Genomic DNA, 23696 nt, shown 5'->3' with positions numbered 1-23696 from the left:
ATTCCTTGTCCATAAGAAATTGTGTCCTTTTACAGATTCATCTTGACTCGTTATCCTTCGGGTGGAAGTGTTCTGGTTTGTTGGTTGCCACAGAATTCCCAACATTATATTTTAATCATATCCTGCCCCTACTACCAAATATATTTTGCCCCTAATTCTCTTTGTCTTCCTACCTTCAATATGGAACAAGTATGACGAGTAACAGGTAGCTAAATGGCACAGTGAATAGATCTGTTATACCTGGAGTCTGAAAAACTTGAGGTAAATCAGCCTCAGACATTTACTAGCTGCATGACCCCAGTTAGCCAGGAGTGGTGGCACAGGACTATAATCTCTACCACTTTGTAGGCTGAGTTTGGTGGATAGAATGAGATCAGGAGTTTTGAATTGCAGTACAGTTAAAGCTTATAGGACATCTGCCATAAGCCCACCTCCAATATAATGAACCCTGTGGAACAGGGAGCCACCGAGATGCCTGAGCAGGAAGGGTGACCTGATTCAGGTCAGAAGCAGACCATATCAAAGCTTCCATGTCAGTCAACAATGGAACTGGACCACAAGTGTCCACTAAACTTCTAGCCTGAGCAAGATAGCCAGACCTTGTCCTCGCTTCCTTCCCCCCAGCTTTGTGGAAAATGGACTGGAGAGGGTAGAGACCAGGGCAGTGAGATCAATTAGGCAGTCATTACAATAGTCTTGGGAAATGTGATAAAGGTCTGAACTAGAATGAAGAGGGGGCAGATTCAAGAGAGATTATGAAAGTAGGATATAGAAGACTTGGTTTGATTTGGGGATGAAAGGTAGAGAAGTATCAAAGATTACTCAAGATTACCCAAGGTTACTCCAAGAAAATGATGGGGTGACCTGGTCTCAAAGGATATGGGAGGGGAATGTGATCAAGAGCACAAGTGTAGCAGTTAGCTTTAACAATCAAAGTGCCTGTCTTCTTTGCTAGACTGGAACAAAGGAGAAAAGAATAGGTTATGAAGAAGAAGGGTGTAGTTGGGAAGGAGAGGAAGTTGGAGATGACCACTTTTCTTCATTAAAATAAGACATAAAGAGAGGGAAGAGACAAAGGTTTGGAACAGTCACTCTGGAGAGTATAATAGGATTCAGCCTAAGGAAGAATCTGCCCAGTGAATGGAAGATCAGTCCAGTTAAGATTAGATGAAATCTCCAACGAACATAGTTGGCATCGTTGGCTGGATATGAGTAAGACTAGAGAAAATGAAAATGAAAGTAGTCCAGAGTTCTGGTTTGATAATGTGTGACTGGTAATAAAAGCAATGTCCAAGGGAGTCAAGGTTAGTTATTGATTTGTGATTGAAATAGTTAAATCACAGGCTCAAGACAATGAAAGGAAGTTAAGAGTGGAAATGATGGATTAGGAAAACTGGGAAGGCCTGCTGGGGATGAAGACTATGTTTAGGAGCAGTGAGAAAGGGAGACATGGAAGGATAGGAGGTTATGGTAGAAGAGAAGGATTTCTGTGAATAGTTATGGGTGATGATCAGGTCAGTGGTATGACAATCCCTGTTTGTAGCTAAGAGAGAGTGAAACCGAAGCTCGTTGATGAACTGGGGTCCAGGATTTGAGAAGACATTGAAGGCCTCGACTGTGAGGTAGGGGTTGGAATAGAGAGTAAGACTGTGCCAGGAACCCCATTTCTTAGAAACAGGTAATTCCCTGAAGAGTGAGCACTCTTTCATTTTTTTGTCTTTGCCTCCTCAGCATCTAGCAAACCGCCTAGTGTATAATAGGAACTTAACAAATGCTTGCATTGAGAAAAGAGGGGAAATAGACCCTGGAGGATGATAGATATTGGCAACAGTTTCAACTGGGTAGTTAAAAGATGGGTGGGATGAACCCCAAAATGAAGTTGTCAATGATGGTGTCAAAGGGGACAGTCAGGAAATGAGTGAAGAGTATGTGTGCTCTTCTTCCTGACATAGTACTTCTCAACACATGAGAGAAGGAAGTGGAAAGGGTGGCTAGTAACGCAGGGACTTCTGGAGAGAGGCTTCTGTTTGCTCAAGAAGATGGAAAGAGTGTGAAGTGAAGGAAAAAGGAGATGTAGAAGAGGAAATTAGCGATACGTGATTCCAGGGGATGGGAAGAGAGAAGATATGAACTTTGGAAAGCTAGGGATGATCATATAGGAAAAGATGAGAAGGAGAAAGGGAAAGAATGGTCACCTCTGCTGTAGCTGATTTTTAATCATGGAGATAATGAGAACAGACCGGGAAGTAGTCTGAAATAGGTGAGGTGAGGACCAATTAATAGGGGTCACCCTCTCTCTAGGGTGATTGGATGACTGACTAAGGAATCAAGTAGGTGCTCTTATTGCCTGACATTCCCAGAGGAAAGTAGTGATTAGGTTTTTCAAGGCTACACTGAACCCCCATTCTATACCCATTTCCCACTTAACTCCCATTCTGTTCTCTATCCTCACTTCTTGTGTCTTGCAAGCCCTGGTTTTCCTCCAAGTTTCAACTCAAGTTCTTCTTTTTCATGAGGCATTTCCTGCCTTCTACCCACCCACTCTTAAGTCCCTACCCCTTCAATGTTAGCTTGTATTGAAACTACATAACAGCACACAGATAGTGTTAAGTATTTAGAACAGTGGGCAGTGGGGTGCAAAAGTTAGTATGGAACCAGGCCGTGCTATAACTATGAACAGAAGAGCTTATATTTTATCCTAGAAGCAGAAGAGATTGACTACAGTTTATTTGAGTGTAGTGGGGGGAGGGGGAGGCATTGAATTGGTCACAGCTACATTTTAGGACAATTGCAGTAGTTGTGTGAAGCATGAATGGAGTGGAGTGAAACTTGAGGCAAGACTAAAGATGTTTCTTGATATCTGCTCTCTGCTAAACTATTTTCTAATTTTCTTCCCTAAAGTTACTTCAGGAAACCATCTTCCCCAAGTAATTTATGTTCTTGGGTTTATTTAACACTGGGATATCTAGTTTAGTTATTTCTGATTCTACCTTACCTAATGTGTGTCACTGTTGTTCCTCTTTTCTTTTAAATGCCCAATAATGGTGCTGCTAATGCTTTGTGGTGTCGTTTAAAGTGCACAAAATCCCTTTTCTATTCTTACTTTCCTCCCCTCCCCCACATAACTGAGCTCACCTCTAATCTTTTCAAACCCCTACAGGACCCCTATCACTTATTGCTTAGTTGAAGTCATGGGGCAGCTATGTGGTGCAGTGGATAGAGCACCAGTGCAGGAGTCAGGAGGAGCTTAGTTCAAATGTCACCTCAGACACTTGACACTCAGTAGCTGTGTGACCTTGGGCAAGTCACTTAACCTCAATTGCCTCATCCTGGGTCATCTCCAGTCATCCTGATGAATATCTGGTCACTGGATTCAAATGGCTCTGGAGGAGAAGTGAGGCTGGTGACCTGCACAGCCCTCCCTCACTCAAAACAAAGTTAAGTGCAAGTCATGTCATTATTTCTCTGATGGCACGGTCTTCTTCAGCAATGAAGGACAGACACACATTCTGTACCCATTTCTGAGCCTCTTCTCATGAAGGCAGGAGATGAGACACACCCAGTGAATACTTAACATATGGTTTAGATCCCTGTACTTGAGTTCTGGAAGCAAAGGCTTCCTATTTCCTTAGATGTCCTGAGGGCCAGGCTTTGTGATGTTTTTGAGGCTCTAGTTAAGCAGTTTTCTCTCAGTGTATCTGCTGAGGCCTAGGTAACAGTTACCATTATACTAGGCCTCCTATTATCTTGTAGTCCTGGAGTCCTGGGATGGAAGTGATACCCTTTTGGAGCCATGCTTCTATTTTCTCTGATTCTGTAGGCCAGAACATTCTTGGTCTAAAGGACACTTGAAGTTACCATTGCAAAGGCAAAACTTTGAGTGGAATTTGAGAAAACAGAGTATCTAACACTGCCTAGGGGTTTTTGGTTGAGAAGGTCTAGACAGTGACCTAGAGAAGTTAGGTTAGGCCTCTCCCTGGAGGAACCTTTCTGAAATTTCCATGTCTAGCAAAACCTCACCTATGCAGAGCCTTTGGGAACCCTCAGATTTCAAAGTGGCTTTATATAAAAAAGTAACCAATCTTCTTTCCACTTTCCCCTTCTCTTGTTGGTGAAGAGGGAGTTCCTGAGTTCACAAGCTGCCAATGTTCTGAGTGCACTGTGATTGGGAAGTTGACTTTTTGGGACAGTGTTATTAAAATGCTAGTCTTTAGGCACAAAAACCAAGAGGTGTGGTAAAAGAAAGAGAAGAAATAAGAAAGGAGAGAAAAAGCACAGGGAAAAAGAATGAGGCTCTCTGTAGAGGTTAGAAGCAACTGAGGTTGTGAGCAGAGAGGACCACTGCTGAAGAGAGAGGAGTTAGTTGCACTGGTGGGGGAGGGTAAATGACAAGTTGGCCTTTCATACTACAATGCTGAAGGCAGGGATGATTGATATGGAAATAAGAGAGGCAGAGGCAGATTGTCTTTAGGGAAATCAGTACCATTCAGCCATTTGGGGGATAGAAGCATTCATGATAAGCCAAGTAATTCCACTTATTGTCCGAATATTCCACAGAATGGCACAAACATTTTTTGAGGGGAGGGAATTATGCATCTTAGAATGATTTCCATTAAAAACAAGTTAAAAAAAACAATGGCACTTGATCCTTAGATATCCAAGAAATTTGTTCATCTAGGACAGTTCATTCATTGCTTGAAGGTTCCAGGTAACTTCCAGGTGACAAGTAATCTTAAGATTTAGGCAACTAGGTGGCATGATGAATGGACAGATGGATCTGGCCTGAGTTCAAATGCATCCTCAGACACTTTCCAGCTTTGTGATGCTGGGTAAGTCACTTAATAGCTGTTTGCCTCAGTTTCCTCAACTGTAAAATGGGGAAAACAATAGCCCCTAACTTGCAGGGTTATTCTGAAGATCAAGTGAGGTAATATTTATTCAGGCATTAAGAAAGAGCCTGGCACACAGCTGCTGTCTAAATGCTAATTCCCTTCTCTTCCCCATAAGATCAGGAATGTGGTTTCCTAAACAGACTTACTTCCTTGTAAGAACTGGTTCTTATTTTATTAAATCAGTTTTTCTAGTGCTAGTCAGTGAGTTTTTATAGTACCAACTACTTTTCCCCAGGTATTCATCACCCCTGTATAAGCTCATCTACATCAAGAATTCACACAGTTAAAAAAAAAGAATTCCTACAGCAGTGCAGATAATGTTACACATTAGATTGTGAGCTCCTTGAGGGCAGGGATTTTTGCCTCTTATTGTATCACCAAAACTTAGCATAGTGCCTGGCACATAGTAGACCTTTGGTATAGGCTTATTGGCTGGATGAATAATAGTATACTTGAGGCCTCTTCTGACCATTACCAAGTTGGCCATCTAAAAAGAAAAAAAAAGGTGTTGCCCAAATGACCTCTAACTTTTAAAATTGAAGTCTTGTGTAAGCAGAAGGCCTCTAACTGTAGGTATCCTTCAGGTTTCTGTCTAGGGCCCTCTTCTCCCTCTATACTACCTTGCTTGGTGATCTCATCAACTCCCGTGGATTTAATTACCTTCTCTATGGAATTATTCTCAAATCTATCTATTCTACTCCAAACTGTCTGCTAACTTCCAGTCTCCTATCTCCAACTGCCTTTCGTATATCTTGAACTGAATGTCCAGTAGACATCTTAAATACAATATGTCCACAGAACCCATCTTTCTCCCTAAACTATGTCCCCTTCCTACTTCCCTTATTTTTGTAGAGGGTTCACCTTCATATCCAATCTTTTGACAAGCTCTATTGATTTTACCTTTGCAACATCTCTTGTATATGCCCCCTTCTCTTCTGACACCACCTCCACCACGGAGTGGGCACTCATCATCTCATGCCTAGACTATTGTGATATCCTTCTGATAGGTTTGCCTATCTCAAACCTCTCTCCTGTTCCCCCCTCCTACACCCACCCCCCATTTTGATAAACTCCAGTGACTGTCTTTGGCCTCCAGGATCAAATACTCTGTTCAGCATTTAAAACCCTTCATAATGTAGCCTCTTCCTTTCCAGTCTTAAACCCTACATGTTACTCTTCAGTCCAGTGACAATTGCCTCCTGGCTGTTCCAGGAATAAGGCTCCATTTCTACCCCAAGCATTCTCTCTGGCTGTTGTGATGCTTGGAATATTCCCCCTTCTCAGCTCCACCTACTGATGTCTTTTAAGTCCTACTAAAATTCCCATCTTTTACTGGAATCCTTTCCCTATTCCCTGTTTATTCTGTATTTAACTTTGGGCAGTTAGGTGGTATGGTGCAGTGGATAGAGTACAGCAGGGCCAGGAGTTAGGAAGACTCATCATCCTAAATTCAAATCTGGCCTCAGATACTTACTAGTTGTGTGACCTTGGCAAGTCATTTAACCCTGTTTGCCTCAATTTCCTCCTCTGAAAAATGAGCTGGGGAAAGAAATGGCAAACCACTCTAGTACCCTTGCCAAGAAAACCCCAAATGGGGTCTACTGAACAACAAAAATGACTTGCTTTGTATCTATGTGTTCATGTGTTATCTCCCTTGTTAGATTGTAAACTAGATGAGGATAGGGACTGTCTTTTGTAAACTAGATGAGGATAGGGACTGTCTTTTGTACTCTTTTGTAGATGCTTAATTAGTTTTGATAGATTGATTATCATTTGTTCCTAATTATGTGTGAATTGCTGTTTTCTCTTGTAATATTCTTTAAAATCCTAAATCCTTTATAGTTTTCTTTTTATGTGGATAAGCCTAGTTGTCAAATGCTTTGTTCAGTTGCAAAATATGTGTGGCTCTAAATATTTTATCTGCTTCTTTGGGGATACAGTATGCCTGTAGTTACAGAAGGGGGTACCAGACTGTGCTATGCTAAGTATTCTATCTTGTCAAAGAGGTGTTTCATAAATTATGCATAACAGTACATGCCACTCAATAAATATTTAATATGTGATAGATATTTTCATCTGAAATTACTTTTTCACTTGAACAATGATTTAAACCCTAGTTTTTAGTTTTATGAGGTGACACTTTTATAATATCATGTAGTAGTAGAATGCAGTTTGAATGTCAGAGAGCCGTAGGGCAGCATTAATCACAAATTCATTTCCCCCCCTGAATCTTGGAAAACTTTCATATAATTCAGCTTTTGCTAGTGAGTGTGTGTGTGTCTTTTCCGGTTCAGGTAATGCTTTTGACCTGAAGAAACTAATGTTCTATATTTCAAATGTTCTTCAAAGTCCATAAGCCCTGAATATTTCCATATAAAGGGTTGCAGTGGGAAAAATGAGTATTTAACTGGGAACTAGTCCAAAGTAATCTGTATGTTATAGGGGAGCTGTTGCAGGTGAATATTACTTCTTTGGGTGGGCGGGGTGGTGGTGGTGGTTCTCATTGTTTTGCACACTTCTGGGGTGAAGGAAAAATATGAAGGAAATGTTTTTTCTTCTATGAATAGTTACTTTTCATACGTACTGGGATGGGCAGAGCCCTGACACTGTCATGGGACTGCAGCATGCAATGTTATCAGTGCTTGGGATTGAAGCTGCTTCTCTAGATGAGCCTGATTTATAGCGTGGGCCTGCGTGGTAAAAATTCTCTCTTGGTATAATCATCCCTTTATAAAAAATTGTCTCCCCAGCTTTATGTAGCTAGCTATGAACTTTACTGAAAGGAAAAAAAATATACTAATTCCACTAATGCCCTCAGGTGAGAGTGGAGGGATCATTTTCTTCAAGATTTACAAGGATCCCAGAGTAGTAAATCAGGGTTATTGAAGTCATTGACTTCTAAGACTAAGATTCTGAGCAGTTTTTCTGGTGCTGGATGCACATATGACTGACAGGAAGAGCAGGTTAAGTGAATTGTTGATTTCGACTAACTCTACTAGTCCTTCCTTTCTTAGTCCCTAATTTTAGTTATACAAGGCGCTTTCTTTCCTTTTGCTTGGTGTTCAATGGATTTCAGATTAATTTGCTATCTTTTCAGATATTCATTTCTTGAAATTCTTCTTAACCCTCTGTCAGTTTTGACTATCTTCCCCACCCCTCTTTCTGTCTCTGTCTCTCTCACCAAAGGTTGGCATTTCCTTGCATGGTTCTAGGCCTTCAAAACACTTCCAGGACAGCTGCAGCTATGCCAGGCTTCCTCCTGCTTTCCAGTTCCTCCTTATGTGATATTTTCCTTCATTAGAATATAAGCTCCCTATAAATCAGGCCTATTTTACTTGGTTTTCTTTGTATCTCTAGCACCTAACTCACTGTTTGGCACATAGTAGGTACTTAATAAAATGCTGTCTTCTTTCTCCTCCATTATAGACAGATAATACACACACATATTTACATGGACTTGTGGGAGAAATCTCCATTCCACCATATTCTTATGCACTTAGTGTAACATCTTGCAAGCAAGCTGTCCCTTCTGAAATTTCTGAGTTCTATTCATTTACTATACATTTATTGATTCCCTGTTGTTTATAGGGCACTGTGGTAGCTGCTTATTAATAGCACTCCACAAAGCAGATTGAAAATCGTTGGTTTAGAGAATGTCAGGTGTTGATTGTCTTTTAACCTTTAAACTACATGTAAGATGTTTACCTGGTTTCATTTCCTAAATTGTTTGAAAGTTCTTTAAAAAAGTGACACATTTGATTTCATATACATTTATTTTTCTCTCTGGCATTGACTTCAATTGACTTTGCTGCATGTGGTAGGATCAGAGTTGAAAAGGACCTGCTTGGGAGGAGCTATATGCTGAGTATCTCCTAGATGTGTCTTATACCCTCCCATCATGAGAGGATGAAGATGGGTATAAGAATGGGAGTTGAGTGTAGTCCAGAGAAACCTAATCACTCACTACCTTTCTCTGGTAATGTCAGGCAGCAAGGGCACCTACTGATTCCTTGCTCAGTCATCCAGTGACCCTAGAGAGGGGGTGGCCCCTGTTAATGGGTCTTCACCTCACCTACTTCAGGCTAATTCCCTATCTGCTCCCATTATCTCCATAATTAAAAATCAGCTACAGCAGAGTTGAAAATTCTTTCCCTTTCTCCTTCTCAACTTTTCTTAGTTCATCCCTAGCTTTTCAAAATCCGTATCCTTCTTTCCCCTCTCATTCTCTTGTATCCTCTGGAATCACATTTCACTAATTTCCTCTTTTTCTCAATCTCCTTTTTTCCTTCATTTCACACTCTTTCCATCTTCTTGAGCAAACAGAAACCTGACTATATCTGGAAGACCCTGCATTACTAACCCTGCCTCCAAAGCAGAAATCTTCTCTATAGTATCACTGGCAGCCATCTAGAACCCATTTTAACCCATCTACTGAACTGGGAACTCACTATAAAAAAAATCTTCATATTATAAAAAAAATTTATAAGTGAATTTTTTGAAATTCAGAAACAAGCTAGGAAGAAAGGAAGGAAACAAGCATTATTAAGGGCATATCATGTGCCAGGCACTATGCTTTGCAAATGGTAACTCATTTGATCTTCACAACAACCCTGGAAAGTAAGTGTTTTTATTATCCCCATTGAACAATTAAGGAAAAGCAAGACAGAGATTATGTGACCTGTTCAGGGCCACACATCTATTGTCTAAGACTGGATTAGAATTCAAGTCTTCCTGACTGAAGGCCCACCATCCTATCTACTGTGACACTTAATAGTAAATGAAAAGAGGCAATATGTGGTATGGTAAGAAGACCAGTGGATGAAGACTCAAGATGTGGACTCTTTTATCCTCCATTTCACTTACTAGCTATATGCCTTATAATCTTTGCAGATTTTATGCAAATTTTTGCAAAAAAAAGTAGAGTGTGACCATTTTGTGAAGTTTTAAAAATTGTGCCAGTATTACTTTAAAAAAATCATTCATTATTAAACTGTCTTTCATGTAATATTAGGATGCACAGAATACTTGTGAGTATATGTTAAAACTGAGAAGATGCAAGTCTTACCATATCATGTTGAGTGAGTCTTGGCAGCTTTGCCTGCTGCTTGTTCCCCTTGTGCCTACTCCTCTTCATTGGGTTGAAAGGCAATACCATTATTACTGCAGTGCTCTAAACAAACCACACAAGTCAAATTGGCTTTCAGAAATATACTGACAATGCAAGTGCGCTTCGAATTCTAGGCTTGGGGCTCACAATGGGCGAGAGATTGCTGCGTATCCATATGCTGCTAGTGAATACATTGCTGTTCTGTTTATCTTTGGAGAGGCTTGATGAATAGAATTATACTATGCAATGATTATGTAATGAAAGGTTATAAACCATTTTTTGGACCAAAAAAACCCAAAACAAAAAGAGGGTACAATGATTATGTGGCAGTAGTCTTGTTTATAGTTGTTATATGTAAAATAGAGATGATGCTCCCTCATTTGCCCTCCACAGAGCTGTAGTAAAAATGATTATGATAAAAATTTTGAAGACTACATACATTCCTCACCACAACCCTATGATGTGGTACTCCATGCCCATTTCACAGAAAAAAAAAAACTACACTAGAAAAAATAAACTGACCTGTCCATGGTAGGATAATTAGGCAGTATCCAAGAACAGGATTCGAACTCAGTTTTCTCCTGCCTCCAGCACCAGCACTCTTTTCTTTATGCTATGTTGTATCTCCCTGTTATGAGGGTCAGATGAAATATATCAACACTTGTTAAACTACAAAGTGGTCTACAGTTGGGAGGGATAAAGAGATTAGAAATAGTAAGTGATACCCTTTAGGCATAATTATCAAATTTGAAGATGATATAATGTTGCTAGGGATCATACTGGATGACAAACCAGACTCTGAAAAGGAACCTGAGAGGCCAGAATGAGAAAATGAATATAAGAAGAAAAAATTAAAATCCAACGCAGTAAATATTAAGTGCCTGCTATGTGCCAGGCACTGTGCTAACCACTGGGTATACGGTTAATTAAAAGTAAGACATTATCTGCCTTCAAGGAGCTTAGAATCTAAAGGGGAAAGATGGGGTGCAAAAGAAGGCCAGGAAATGGGAGGGGGGAACAATGGGATACGAGGGCGTATCCTGCAGGGGAACATCTTATTTTATGGAATTGAAACCAGGCAGAAAGCAGAAGCAATGAGGAATGATCTAAGTCTAGTTAATTGGAATACATGTAAAGGGTTGAATATAGCTTAAAAAAATCAACTCTCCAAGTACAATATGAGAACGTGGACAGGAAATCCTCTAACCACAAGTAGTCTATATAAACATTGTAAAGCTAGAGTGGATCTGGAGGAAGGTGAGTGAGACTTTGAGGCATCTGGAAACCATGGCTGAAGCAATAGGATATTTGCTTTGGGGAAGAGCAGACTTTGGGAAAATCCAGTGATTGTCTTCAAATATTTGAGGGATGGTCATGTGGAAGAGGAAATAGACTCATTCTGTGCTAGAGGACAGAACTAGAGAGTTCATAATAAAAAGAGCTGTCCAAAAAGAAATATAATAGACTACTTTACATATTACTTGTGGTCCCCTCACCCCTTTGTTTCTTGCCCAGGACAGATCTTGGATTGCCCGAAGATTATTTATGTCCAAGTAGTTTAATATACATTCAGATTTAATCCTTGAATCCTTAGCATTTTCCCCAAATTGCTATTCATTTTAAAGGCCTTTTAAACACTCTACTTACAGTTCCATAATAATAATAGCTAACCTTTATATAATGCCTACTATATGCTAAGCACTAAACTAAGAAGTTTAGAAATATTATTACATTTGATCTATACCAGATTTTGTATTTTTATTTGGTTGCATATATCCTTTAGTTTTTTTTAATCCTTTTAAAACCTGACTTCTTTGGAGCACAGTTTGTAAAGATATATTATTCTCTATAGATGTCTCTAGGATCTTTTTTTCTTATTGAGATAATTTGTGATTATCTAGTCAGAATTTTGCCTCTTTTTCCTCTAAAGACATTTTTTTGAGAGTATCTGCTGTTAGAACTTGGGGAGGAGAGTTGTCATAACTTCTTTAAAAAAATTGTTTTTAAATTTTGAATTTAGCAATTATCAGTGAACCCAAGCACTCTAACATACAAAACACAAAAAAGAAGATTATGTGTAAAACTGAACTTCTGTTATGCAGTTTTTAAAGTTTATATTAAATTTAATTTTTTATATTCATTTCTGAATTTTTTTAACCTTTTTTTGTGGATCTGTTATTTCCCACTAACTCATCCTTGGTAATACCTGAGTATATAGTCAAGTAAAACAAATCAGTGTATTGGTCATCCATGAATATGTGTTTCATTTTGCATCTCTAGTCCACCATTTCTTTGCCAAGAAGTGGGAGACATACTTCATCATTACTAGGGAATGCGTTCTTGTTATATATTTTTTATCAATTTCCTATATATCTGAGCTTTCTGAAATGGGTTTCCCTCTTCAGTTAATTACTTCTCTTTTAATTCTTATTGCATCAATTTTTTTTATGAAAAGGATTTTATTTATGAATCACAATGAGTATAATTGCTATTATTGCTATCTTTTGTTATAGTTATGTTTTCTCTGAATTTTTTAAAACTTTAGCTTTCCAGGGACAGTATAGTTCAGTGGTAAGAGCAGTACCCTGGCAATCAGCCACAGGACCTATCTAGGTTGGGCATGTCTGCAAAATGAGGGGTTGGACTAGGATCATATATTTATATTGAGAAAGGTACCTTAAAGGTCATCCAATCTTACTCATTTTATAATTGAAAGAAATAAAGTGACTTGCCCAACATCTTACAGGTACGAACTCTTAGAGGCAGAACTTGAACCCAGGTCCTCTGACTTCAGAGAGTGTTTTCCCCAGGTTTAGATATATGATCCTAAAATAGTATCCTATTCCTAAGACAGTTGTACACATGTGTACACTATTCCCACCTTTCCTTTTCATAGCTACTATGAACTATAATATAATAAGTTGTTTTATTATTTTTCTTTCTGGATTTCTGACATTTTTTATAATCACTCAAATTTGTCATTGAAATGAGTTTTATCAGCCATGTTCTTACTTTTTTATAGTATTACCCTCTGTAGATTGTTCTTCCCCTCCAACCCAAGATCAAAAGTTGGGTCCCCTAGGAGAAGACTACCCTAAATTCAAATAAGTAGTACTCTCTGTATTCACTCTTAAAGAATCAAGATTTGAATTGGAAAGGCTGTTGTCAGGTATTTAGTCCAGCTCATGAATGAAAAGAATCTCTGCCCTAATATACCTGATAAATGCTTGTGCATCCTCTGTGTGAAGATCTCCAAGACTGGGGAACCCCGATCTCTCCAAGGGGGACTTTCTACTCAAATATAGCATGAATCCTCACTGTAGTGTTCACTTTTAAGCCAGTTTTTGCAGTTAGCACAAAGTAAGTACATTTATCAAAATAAAAGTATAAGCATGCCTAATATGCATCAGGCACTGCATTAAGCAGTGGGAATACCAAAAAAAGTAAAAAAGGGAAAAAAAATAAAATTTCAATTCCTATCCTCATGGTGCTCATAATCTACTGGGTGAAGACCACACACAAAAGGAAGCTGAAGGGGGTGAGGGTGGGGCATGATGACAAAATTTAGAGGAGTGGAACTGTGTGGGAAATGAAGGGATAGCTGGCCTGGGCTCCCTCCTTAAATGGAAGTTCTGAGAAGACTTCTCTTTCTCCTTTCCTGTCAGAGGCTGTGGCCCTAGGGGCAGGGACCCCTGATGGGGTGTGAGTTCCAGGGATTAAGTAATCTTGTAGGATGATGAGATTCCTAGGTCATGTCCAGAGGAGTGCATTCCCAGGTGGGAAATGAGTAGAAAATCGCTCCCATAAGCCTGTCATGCACTTTCCTGTAAATGGATACCCTATGAGGAGAAAGAGTGGCACACTCAGAACACACTACCAGAGAGCTACACACTGAGTACATGGGTACAGAGCATGCATATAGGGAACACATGATCGCTTACACAGCTGGTACTACCACACTTTTCTCTATCCCTTTCCTGATCCCCTCTTAAGTATCCTCCCTCCCCTCTGTTGATTACCTCCAGTTTTTCCTGTGTGTCTTTTATACATGCATCATTTTCATGTTGTTGCCATGGTTAGACTTTGAGCTCCTGGAGAGCAGGGCCTGTCATTTGCCTTTCTTTGTATCCCCAGCTAGTGGCACAGTGCCTGGCACCTAGTAAGCTTATAATATTCATTGACTGAGTGATTCTCATGGTGACTTCATGTCACTTCCTTCTGGTATCTGGGCCTGATGGTTTCTATAGATCAATTAGAAAGAGTGATTTCCTCTTCTGATTTAGAGTCTTCCTCTGTAGTTGGCTCTTTACTTGATGGCTAGAACTACTCTCAAACAATTTACTGGTTTGTATTTTTATATGGGCCTAAGGGTCAGCTAGGTGGGGTTGGGGTAGTGGATAGAGTACCTGGCCTGGAGTCAGAAAGACCCAATTTCAAATCCAACCTCAAACACTTCCTGGCTGAGTGACTTGGGCAAGTCATCTAACCATTTACCTCAATTTCCTTTTCTGTAAAATGAGCTGGAGAAGGAATTGGCAAACCACTCCATTAACTTTGCCAAGAAACCTCCCCAGATGGGGTAGAACAGGACTGAAAAACAACCACAACCACTGATAAGTGCATAACTGATCATTTTTGTTATTCTCTAGAACATAGATTCTTAAAAAGTTCTTAAACTTTTTCCACTTGGAATCCCTTTTCGCCCTAGAAATTTTATGCCACTCCAGGCATATAGGTATATAAAGTTGGTATACAAATCAAACATTTAATGATAATAAATCATGAGGAAACTTATTATAAAACTAGTTCTTTGATGTATATATGTGTGTATATATATGTATATATATAATTTTACCATTCAATTAAAGACAAAAGCAAATTTACATACTAATGAGGTTGATATGCTTGTTTATTTTTACATAAATGATTAAATTTTGGCAGAATATTTGATACTGTAGGAGATAGAGCATCTTAACTTTTTTTTTTCAGGGTTGATCGGTATTTTGTTTTAAAATTGTCAGTGTTGAGAACACCACTTCACATAAATATGTAGTACAAAATGGCAGAAGTATGTGTAAGGCCATTTCAAAAATTGTTGGAAATTCTGTCCTAATCCCAAGCCAAAATTCCTTTAATGATTTTTTTTAAGGAAATTCAAGTTTTAAACCTCTGTTTCTTGATAACTAGGCAAATTCTTCTTGAACTTTTAATAGCAGATGATTGAGGTATTAGATTTCATTTGTGTGGTTTATGAATCCAACTCAGTTTTTTAGAATCAAAATTTGAAGGGAAATGTTTCTGAAACTATGTCTCTAAGCACTTCAGATGATCAGTTATAACTCTTACAATTAAATCTTTGGGAAGGTTATTTTCAATTATAAAGTCATCTGTACTGTAAACATTTCTAAAGAACCTTTTTCCATCCTATTTTTCCATATATTAACATTTTTAGTAAAATTTTATATTTTATCTTTTAACATGTTACATCTTTTCCCTTGAAGTAACTGACATGTTTAAATCATTGGTTTTTTGAAAAATATCTGACAAATACCACAGTTTTGAAAGTCCTAAGTCAATTTGAAAAAAAAAATCAGATTTTTGCTGACAAAAACATAACAGATTTATCTTTCAGTTTCAATAATCTGTTTAAACTTCTCCCTCTTGAGAGCTACCTTACCTCTGCTTGTAGTAATGAGCTTTTATAATCAAAGTTCATGTCTTTCCAAAGTATGAAAACAAATAACTATTAAGGGCACCGATTTTAATGAAGTTAATGATGTTGATAGTATTGCAAAGCACAACATCTAACTGGTCATTTTTTTGGCTACAGGGGCCTGCAGTGGGTCATACAGTGAGTAAAAGTGATACATTCATTACAACCAGCTTTAACTTCTGCTACAAATTCAGCATTCTCACCCATCATTGCTCTAGCACTGTCTGTACAGACTCCAGCACATTTTTTTCCACTGTAAATCTTCATTTGTGAAAAATCACCAATTTTAGGGCATATAACTTGCCCTCTTGTGTGCCCTTCCAAAAGGTAATAAAACAGTAATTCCTCATGATGCTTTCCTTCATAAACATATCTTACATAAAATAACAACTATACCATGTTAGAACCAGTTGTTTCATCTAACTGAATTGAAAACTTTAGACTGCCCTTATGACTGGTAATAAACTACTGGAAATGGTCATTATTTATTTCAGAAATTATTTTGGAAATTGTATCATTCAGTAAGGGAATTTTATGAATTTCATCCCTATGCTTTTTCCCATGAACTATTTCTGACATTTTTTAATAATAGCAAGAAACAGGGATCTTTTCCTATCATGTAAGGCTTTGGGGTTTTTTGCAATTAAATAAGAAGTTTCATAAGCTGCCAGTAAATACTTTTCAGTAAAAGTAACAGATTTCTCAAAACATTATTTTTCTTTATTTGAAGATTTTAAAAGTTGTTCAAAATATTCCTTCAGTTTATTGCAGTATGCTACATGCTTGGTATTAAGATGTCATTTTAGTTCAGCTGATTTCATACTCTGCACAGCCAAGGCTTCATTACAAATTAAGCAAAGAAGTTTTCCACATCATCATCATCATTAGAAGTAAATCTATGTTGCAAAAATGATTAGACATTTTTTCTTGTCAATTTGGGTGTACTGTAACTTGGTAACAAAGACTCAGCTGCAATGTCTTCAATAATTTTACCTTTTCTGTCCAAATTTAGCCACTTATCCATAGCCAAAAAATATTTTTGTCCTAAAATACAAATAAATATTGCTAATAGTTTCTCAAATAAATACTAGCTTTAGTTTGTGAAATTACATTTGTGCTTAATTTTTTAAAAAGTGTTGTTCACATTTACATACACATGTAGCAGTGATGGTAGAGAAATATCATTAAAGGACTTTTGTCTTCATTTGCTGCAATTAAACACTTAATGATCCTTTTAAAATATTTATTTATTTTTAGTTTTCAACATTCATTTCCACAAAATTGTGAATTCCAGATTTTCTCCTCATCTCTCCCCTCCCCCGACCATGTAACGCCTTGCATTCTTATTACTCCTTCCTTCAATATGCGCTCCCTTCTATCACACCCCTACCTTCCCTTATCCCCATCTTCTCTCTTTTCTTGTAGGGTAAGATTGATTTCTATACCCCATTACCTGTATTTCTTATTTCCCAATTGTATGCAAAAACAATTCTCAACATTCCTTCCTAAAACTTCGACTTCCAACTTCTCTGCCTTCCTCCTTCCCCACCCATCCCCCCTGAGAATGCAAGCAATTCACTATAGGCTATATATGTGTAATTTTGCAAAAGATTTCCATAATAGTCATGTTGTGTAAAACTATATATCCCTCCATCTTATCCTGCCCCTTATTTATTCTATTCTCTCTTTTGATGTTGTCCCTCCCCAAAAGTGTTTACTTCTAATTACTCCCTCCTCCCATTTTCCCTCTCTTCTTTCATCTCCCCCACCCCACTTGTCCCCTTCTCCCCTGCTTTCCTGTAGTGTAAGATAGATTTTCATACCAAATTGAGTGAGCATGTTATACCCTCCTTAAGCCAAATGTGAAGAAAGCAAGCTTCACTTTTTCCCTGTCACCTCCTCTCTTTTCTCCTCCATTGAAAAAGCTTTTTCTTGGGGGCAGAGCCAAGATGACTGAGTGGAAAGATGCATATACTCTAACACTTCCCCCACAGCCCACAAAATACCTGGAAAAAATTACTCTCAACAAACTCCAGAGCAGCAGAAGCCACAGAACAACAGAGTAAAAGAGGTTTCCAACCAAAGGTAACCTGGAAGGCTGACAGGAAGGGTCTATCTTACTGGATGCTGAGTGGAGCAGAGCCCAGTCCTGGCTGTGGTACTGGGAGGAACAGGATCTGAACAGACCTCCAGGGCAGAATTCCCAGCAGGGAGAGTCCCAGATTCCTCAACCCACAAGGAACAAAGAAAGCTCCATAGGTCAGTGTGGGGGGCTTTGCCAGCTGCTTGAGAGGGGAACAAGTTCCCAGCACTGGCCCCAGGTGGCAGCAGAGGTGGTGGCAGCAGCAGCAGGGGGCGTCAGGCAGCTACAGTGCCCGTGGAAGCAGCCTGGGTCCGTTGTTCAGGCAGCTCAGCTTAAAGCCCCTGGAGGAATTGAGCAGCTGATCTGAATCTCAGCCTTGAGCAAGGTACTGGGAGGAGGAGGAGCCCTAGGACCCTCCTCTTGACACAGGATTCAGAAGTCAAGTAACTAGCTGGGAAAATGTCCAAAAAGGGAAAAAAAATAAGATCATAGAAGGTTACTTTCTTGGTGAACAGGTGTCTCCTTCCATCCTTTCACATAAGGAAGAACAAGGTATACTGTCAGAGGAAGTTAAGGCTTCAGCCTCCAGTACCTTCAAAATGAATATGAAATGGTCCCAGACCATTGAAGAGCTTGAAAAGTGAGTCAGCAACTTGCTAAAGGAGAACCAAAAAAATGCTGAGGAAAATAAAACCTTTAAAAATAGGCTAATTTAATTGGAAAAAGAGGTCCAGAAAGTCAATGAGGAGAAAAAGGTTTTAAAAAACAGAATTAGCCAAATGGAAAAGGAGGTTCAAAAGCTCACTGATCAAAATAATTCTTTAAAAGAGAGAGTGGAATTCAGAGAAACTAATGACTATGAGATAAACCAAGAAGTTAGAAAACAAAACCAAAAGATTGAAAAAATAGAAGATAATGTGAAACAACTGACCTGGAAAATAGATCCAGGAGAGACAGTTTAAAAATTATGGGACTACCTGAAAGCCATGACCAAAAAAAGAGCCTAGACATCATCTTTCATGAAATTATCAAGGAAAACTGCTTTAATATTGTAGAACCAGAGGACAAAATAAATATTGAAAGAATCCACCAATCACTTCCTGAAAGAGACCCAAAAAGAGAAACTCCTAGGAATACTGTAACCAAATTTCAGAGTTTCCAAGTCAAGGAGAAAATATTGCAGGCAGCTAGAAAGAAACAATTCGAGTATTGTGGAAACACAATAAGGATAACACAGGATCTGGCATTAAAGGATTGAAGGACTTGGAATAGGATATTTAGGAAGCCAAAGGAACTGGGATTATTTTGTCCTCTGGTTCTAGAATATCAGGGCAGTTTTCCTTGATAATTTCATGAAAGATGATACCTAGGCTCTTTTTTTGATCATGGCATTCAGGTAGTCCCATAATTTTTAAATTGTCCGTCCTGGATCTGTTTTCCAGGTCAGTTGTTTTTCCAATGAGTTATTTCACATTATCTTCTATTTTTTCATTCTTTTGGTTTTGTTTTATAATTTCTTGGTTTCTCATAAAGTCATTAGCTTCCATCTGCTCCATTCTGATTTTTAAAGAACTGTTTTCTTCAGTAAGCTTTTGAACTTCCTTTTCCATTTGGCTAATTCTGCTTTTTAAGCCTTCTTCTCCTCATTGGCTTTTTGGACCTCTTTTGCCAATTGAATTAGCCTATTTTTAAAGGTGTTGTTTTCTTCAGCATTTTTTGGTTCTCCTTTAGAAAGCTGTTGACTCGCTTTTCAAGATTTTCTTGCAATGGTTCTCACTTCCCAATTTTACCTCCACCTCTCTTACTTGATTTTCAAAATCCTTTTTGAGCTCTTCCATGGCTTGAGACCATTTCATATTTATTTTGGAGGCCTCTGATGGTAAGCATTGTTCTTCCTCATCCGAAAGGATGGAAGGAAATACCTGTTCACCAAGAAAGTAAACTTCTATAGTCTTATTTTTTTTCCCTGGGGCATTTTTCCAGCCAGTTATTTGACTTTTGAGTTCTTTGTCAAGAGGTGGGGTATGTTCTGGGGACCTGTAAGTTCTCAGTTCCTCTAAAGTGGCACAATCAAGGGAGAGGAATTACTCTTCTCTTAACTGGCCCGTGCTCTGATCTAGGAGCTACTAAAGCTTTTCTGCTCAGGATCTGCAAGTAGAATTCCCTTTCCAGATCCTCCACCAGTACACTCTGGGCTCAGACCCATATCAGCAGCTCAATTCCCCCGGGGTCTTTAGACAGAGGCTCCAAAAATGAATGCTGCTGCTGCTGCTGCCACTGCTGCTGGTACTGCCTCTTCTTCCTCTGCTGCCACATCCCCCTGGGGCCAGGGTTAGGGGAGGACCCTGCTCCATTGTCACCCAGTTGAAAAAGCTTTCTCATTGACCTTTGAAACTGTCTTTGGCGATTGTGGGTTGAGGGATCTGAGAACCACTGCTGCTGCTGGGGATTCCACCCCTGAGGCCTGTTCCGGGTCCTGTCCCATTCTATTTAGCCCATGCTGGGCTACGCTTTGCTTGGTTCTGTGCCCCGTGAGGTAGACCTTTCCTGTTGGCCTTCCAGGCTACCTTGGGCTGGAAATCTTTCACTCTGTCGTTTTGTGGCTTCTGCTGCTATAGAATTTGTTTAGAGTCATTTTTTACAGGCATTTTATGGGTTTTGGGGGAAGAGCTAGAGTATGTGTGTCTTTCTATCCACTTATGTTTCTGTAAAAGAAGGAGATAGCAGCAATTTTTAAAATCAAACATTCTAATAAAATACAATCCTATGATATACTAAGTTGATACTTGCTGGTGGTAGAAAAATATTAAAAGTCTATACTTCCATAATTAAACTTATGTTTCTGTAGGAGCAGAAAATTTTGTGCAGTAAAAAACACCATAATTCATAACATACAGTAATCTTGAATCTGAACTGAGGTGTTTTTGGGAGCGTTCATTGGAGTTGTTTAGCATGAAGGCATGCACAGTGCAAAGTGAGTATGTTGTGTGCTCAGAACCCAGGCTGCAGTGAAATTGTACGAGGCAACATGGGCGTGCACTGCCAGAAACACCTTGGATTCATTATGCCTTTGATTTTTGAATTAATTTTTGGTCCTTACACGTTCAGAAACCTTTTACTGTTGCCAGTTTTTTAGGGACCCTCACTCTCAGTAACAGGACCCACAGTTTAAGAAGCTCTGCTCTAGATGGTGTAATATTTGTTGCCTATAGAATGGCCCAAACCCTACAATCCACTCAGGTTGGTTAAGGAACCAATTCTTACCTCCTATAAGGTTAAACTACTTCCTTACAATTCCTTCACACTAATCAGTCTGAAACAGACAATTTATATGGTGCAGATGGAGATTCTTATAAGTCTGAAAGAGGCTATTTACATTTTGAAATGTTTATTATGAGTGCCACAAATCCTGCAACCAGTTATGTCTGAAAAAGCCACACTTTTCATTTCTTCTTCACTATTTGATCGAAAGCAGCATTCCTGTGACCATACTTTTCACCCTGTTCCCCCACTCCAACCTTTCTGGCTAGCAGAGTAGATTTTTCAAGCTCTTCCTTGTTTGATTTCCCTTTCTGTTACTTTATTATCTGGCAAAAAAAAAAAAAACAACAGGTGATATTTATTTTGTCATTGATGAGTAATCAATCAGCAGTGTTTTATTGACTAAACTGTATGCAAGGCCTTGTATTAAAAGGAGAGTAGAGTGGAAAACACCCTGGAAGTAGAATCAGAAGACTTAGGTTCATGATCTGACAGTCATGTGACCTTACTCAGTCAATTCCCTTCTGGGATGGGAGACATCACTTTTATCTGGTGTATTCTAAGTTTAGTTGAGAAAATAGCATTTAACTTAAGTCTTGAAGGCTTTAGACCTAAATAGCTCTGGAAATTTAGTTGATTTTATCTGCTAGAGTTGAATGTGAAAATAAATATCATGAATAATTCCAGCATGCAATGGGATTTCTAATTGAAATTTATAACCACACTTTCACCATGCTTTCCTCCTTTTTAATGAAAAGTAAATCTTGGAGCATTTAAAAACTCTAGTTAATGAATGTAGTTTTCCTTTTAAACATTTCAGTTGACTTTTCTTGTTCAGTTGACTTTTCTTTCAAATAAATTTAACGTTTTAAAAAAAAATTCCCTTCTCATTTTAGGAACAGACATTAGCCCTGAGGAAAGAAGGCATTGGAGTGGTTCTGGATTCTGAGCTGCCTCATCTGATTGGCATTGATGATGACCTTCTGAGTACTGGAATAATCTTATATCACTTGAAGGTAGAAATAAATCTAATCAGTGACTTTACATGACTTCAGTTGAACATTGTAATTGTGTTCTATTTTCTCTCAGCATATTTTATTGTTATATTCTATGACTATGAAGACAGTCATTAAAAAGCTGTATGGCGAAAATCTAAGTATCATCAGTTCAGATAATTAAAATATAAAAGTGGAATTACAGAGTTTTTAAATTTCCCCTTGCCTGACCATTTTTTAGGTATTTATTTAGTATTTAATTTTTTCCCAGTTAACATGTTAAGAACAGTTTTTAAAATTTGTTTTTAAAACTTTGAGCTTCAAATTCTCTCCCTTCCTCACTCACCCCATCCTTCCCCACACACATGTTGAGAAGGCAGGCAATTTCATATAGGTTATGTATGTATAGTCATGTAAAACATATCCATAATAATCATGTTGTGAATGAAAACATAGCCAAAAAAACAATTCAAGAAAAGTAAAGTGAAGAACAAAAAAAATGTTCCTTCAATTTGTATTCAGACACCATCAGTTTTTTCTGTGGGGATGGATAGCATTTTTTATTACAAGTCCTTCCAAGTTGTCATGGATCATTGTATTGCTGAGAATAGCTAAGTCATTCACAGTCGATCATCTTAGAATATTGCTTTACTTTGTACCTAGTACCTTTTACTTTACATCAACACATATAAGTCTTTCTATGTTTTTCTGAGAGCATCCTGCTCATTATTTCTTATAGTATGAGTCTTTCATCATAATTACATACTACTGCTTATTTAGCCATTCCCCAATTGATGTGCATCCCTTCAATTTCTAATTCTTTACCCCCAGAAAAGAGCTGCTATAAATATTTTTGTACACATAGGTCCTTTTCTTTTTGTTTTTTTATCTCTTTTGGGATACAGACTTAGTAGTGCTATTACTGTGTTAAAGGGTATGCATGATTTTATAGCTCTTTGGGGCATAGTTCCAAATTGTTCTTTAGAATCGTTTAACCAATTCACAACTCCGACAACAGTAAATTAATGTCTCATTTTTCCCACATCTTCTCCAACATTTGTCATTTGTCTTTTCTGTTCTATTTTCTAGTCTAATAGGTATGAGGTAGTAGTACTCAGAAAAGTTTTAACTTGCACTTCTCCAATCAATAGTGAGTTAGAATATTTTTTCATATGGCTATGGATAGCTTTAGGCATTTAAAAACTTATTATATCTTTTCATCATTTATCAATTGGGCAGTGGCTCTTATTTTTATAAATTTGACAGAGTTCTTCCTATGTTAGAGAAATGAGGCCTTTCTGAGAGAAATTTGCTTCAAAATTTTTTTCACAGTTAATATTGCTAACTGTATTTTGCTTCTGATTACCCCTTATCTCAATCTGCCTTCCCTTTTATCACCTACCTCCCCACCCCTCCACCATGCCCTTCCCCTTCTATTTTTCTGTAGGGTAAGATAGATTCCTATACCCCATTGCCTGTGTATCTTATTTTCCTGTTATATTTTAAAACAATTTTTAGAGTTCATTTTTAAAATTTTGTGTTCCAAACTCTCTCCCTCCCTCTCTCCCTTCCTCCCTCCTTACCTTCATTGAAAAGATAAGCATTTCAATATAGGTTATACATGTGTAGTCATGCAAAACACTTG

At 38.3% G+C, this 23696-nt stretch overlaps 1 protein-coding gene across 30 annotated transcripts in view; it reads left to right on the top strand.

The window, feature by feature from the left end:
- KIF16B (kinesin family member 16B) overlaps nucleotides 1-23696 on the top strand; it is a 550717-nt gene that overhangs the window by 157795 nt on the left and 369226 nt on the right. For all 30 annotated transcript variants that reach the window (XR_011972556.1, XR_011972554.1, XR_011972560.1 and 27 more), the window contains one exon: nucleotides 21953-22072. Coding sequence is in view for 16 of the 30 variants with exons in the window: in XM_072634507.1 (XP_072490608.1) it covers nucleotides 21953-22072 (120 nt within the window). In the remaining 14 variants the exon portion in view is untranslated. The remainder of the gene's footprint in view (nucleotides 1-21952; nucleotides 22073-23696) is intronic.

Source organism: Notamacropus eugenii, chromosome 1, assembly GCF_028372415.1.
Source record: "Notamacropus eugenii isolate mMacEug1 chromosome 1, mMacEug1.pri_v2, whole genome shotgun sequence".
In the NCBI taxonomy this organism is placed as follows: Eukaryota; Metazoa; Chordata; class Mammalia; order Diprotodontia; family Macropodidae; genus Notamacropus; species Notamacropus eugenii.
The sequence above is the reverse complement of the archived record's forward strand: the minus strand, read 5'-3'. Positions and strand labels throughout refer to the sequence as shown.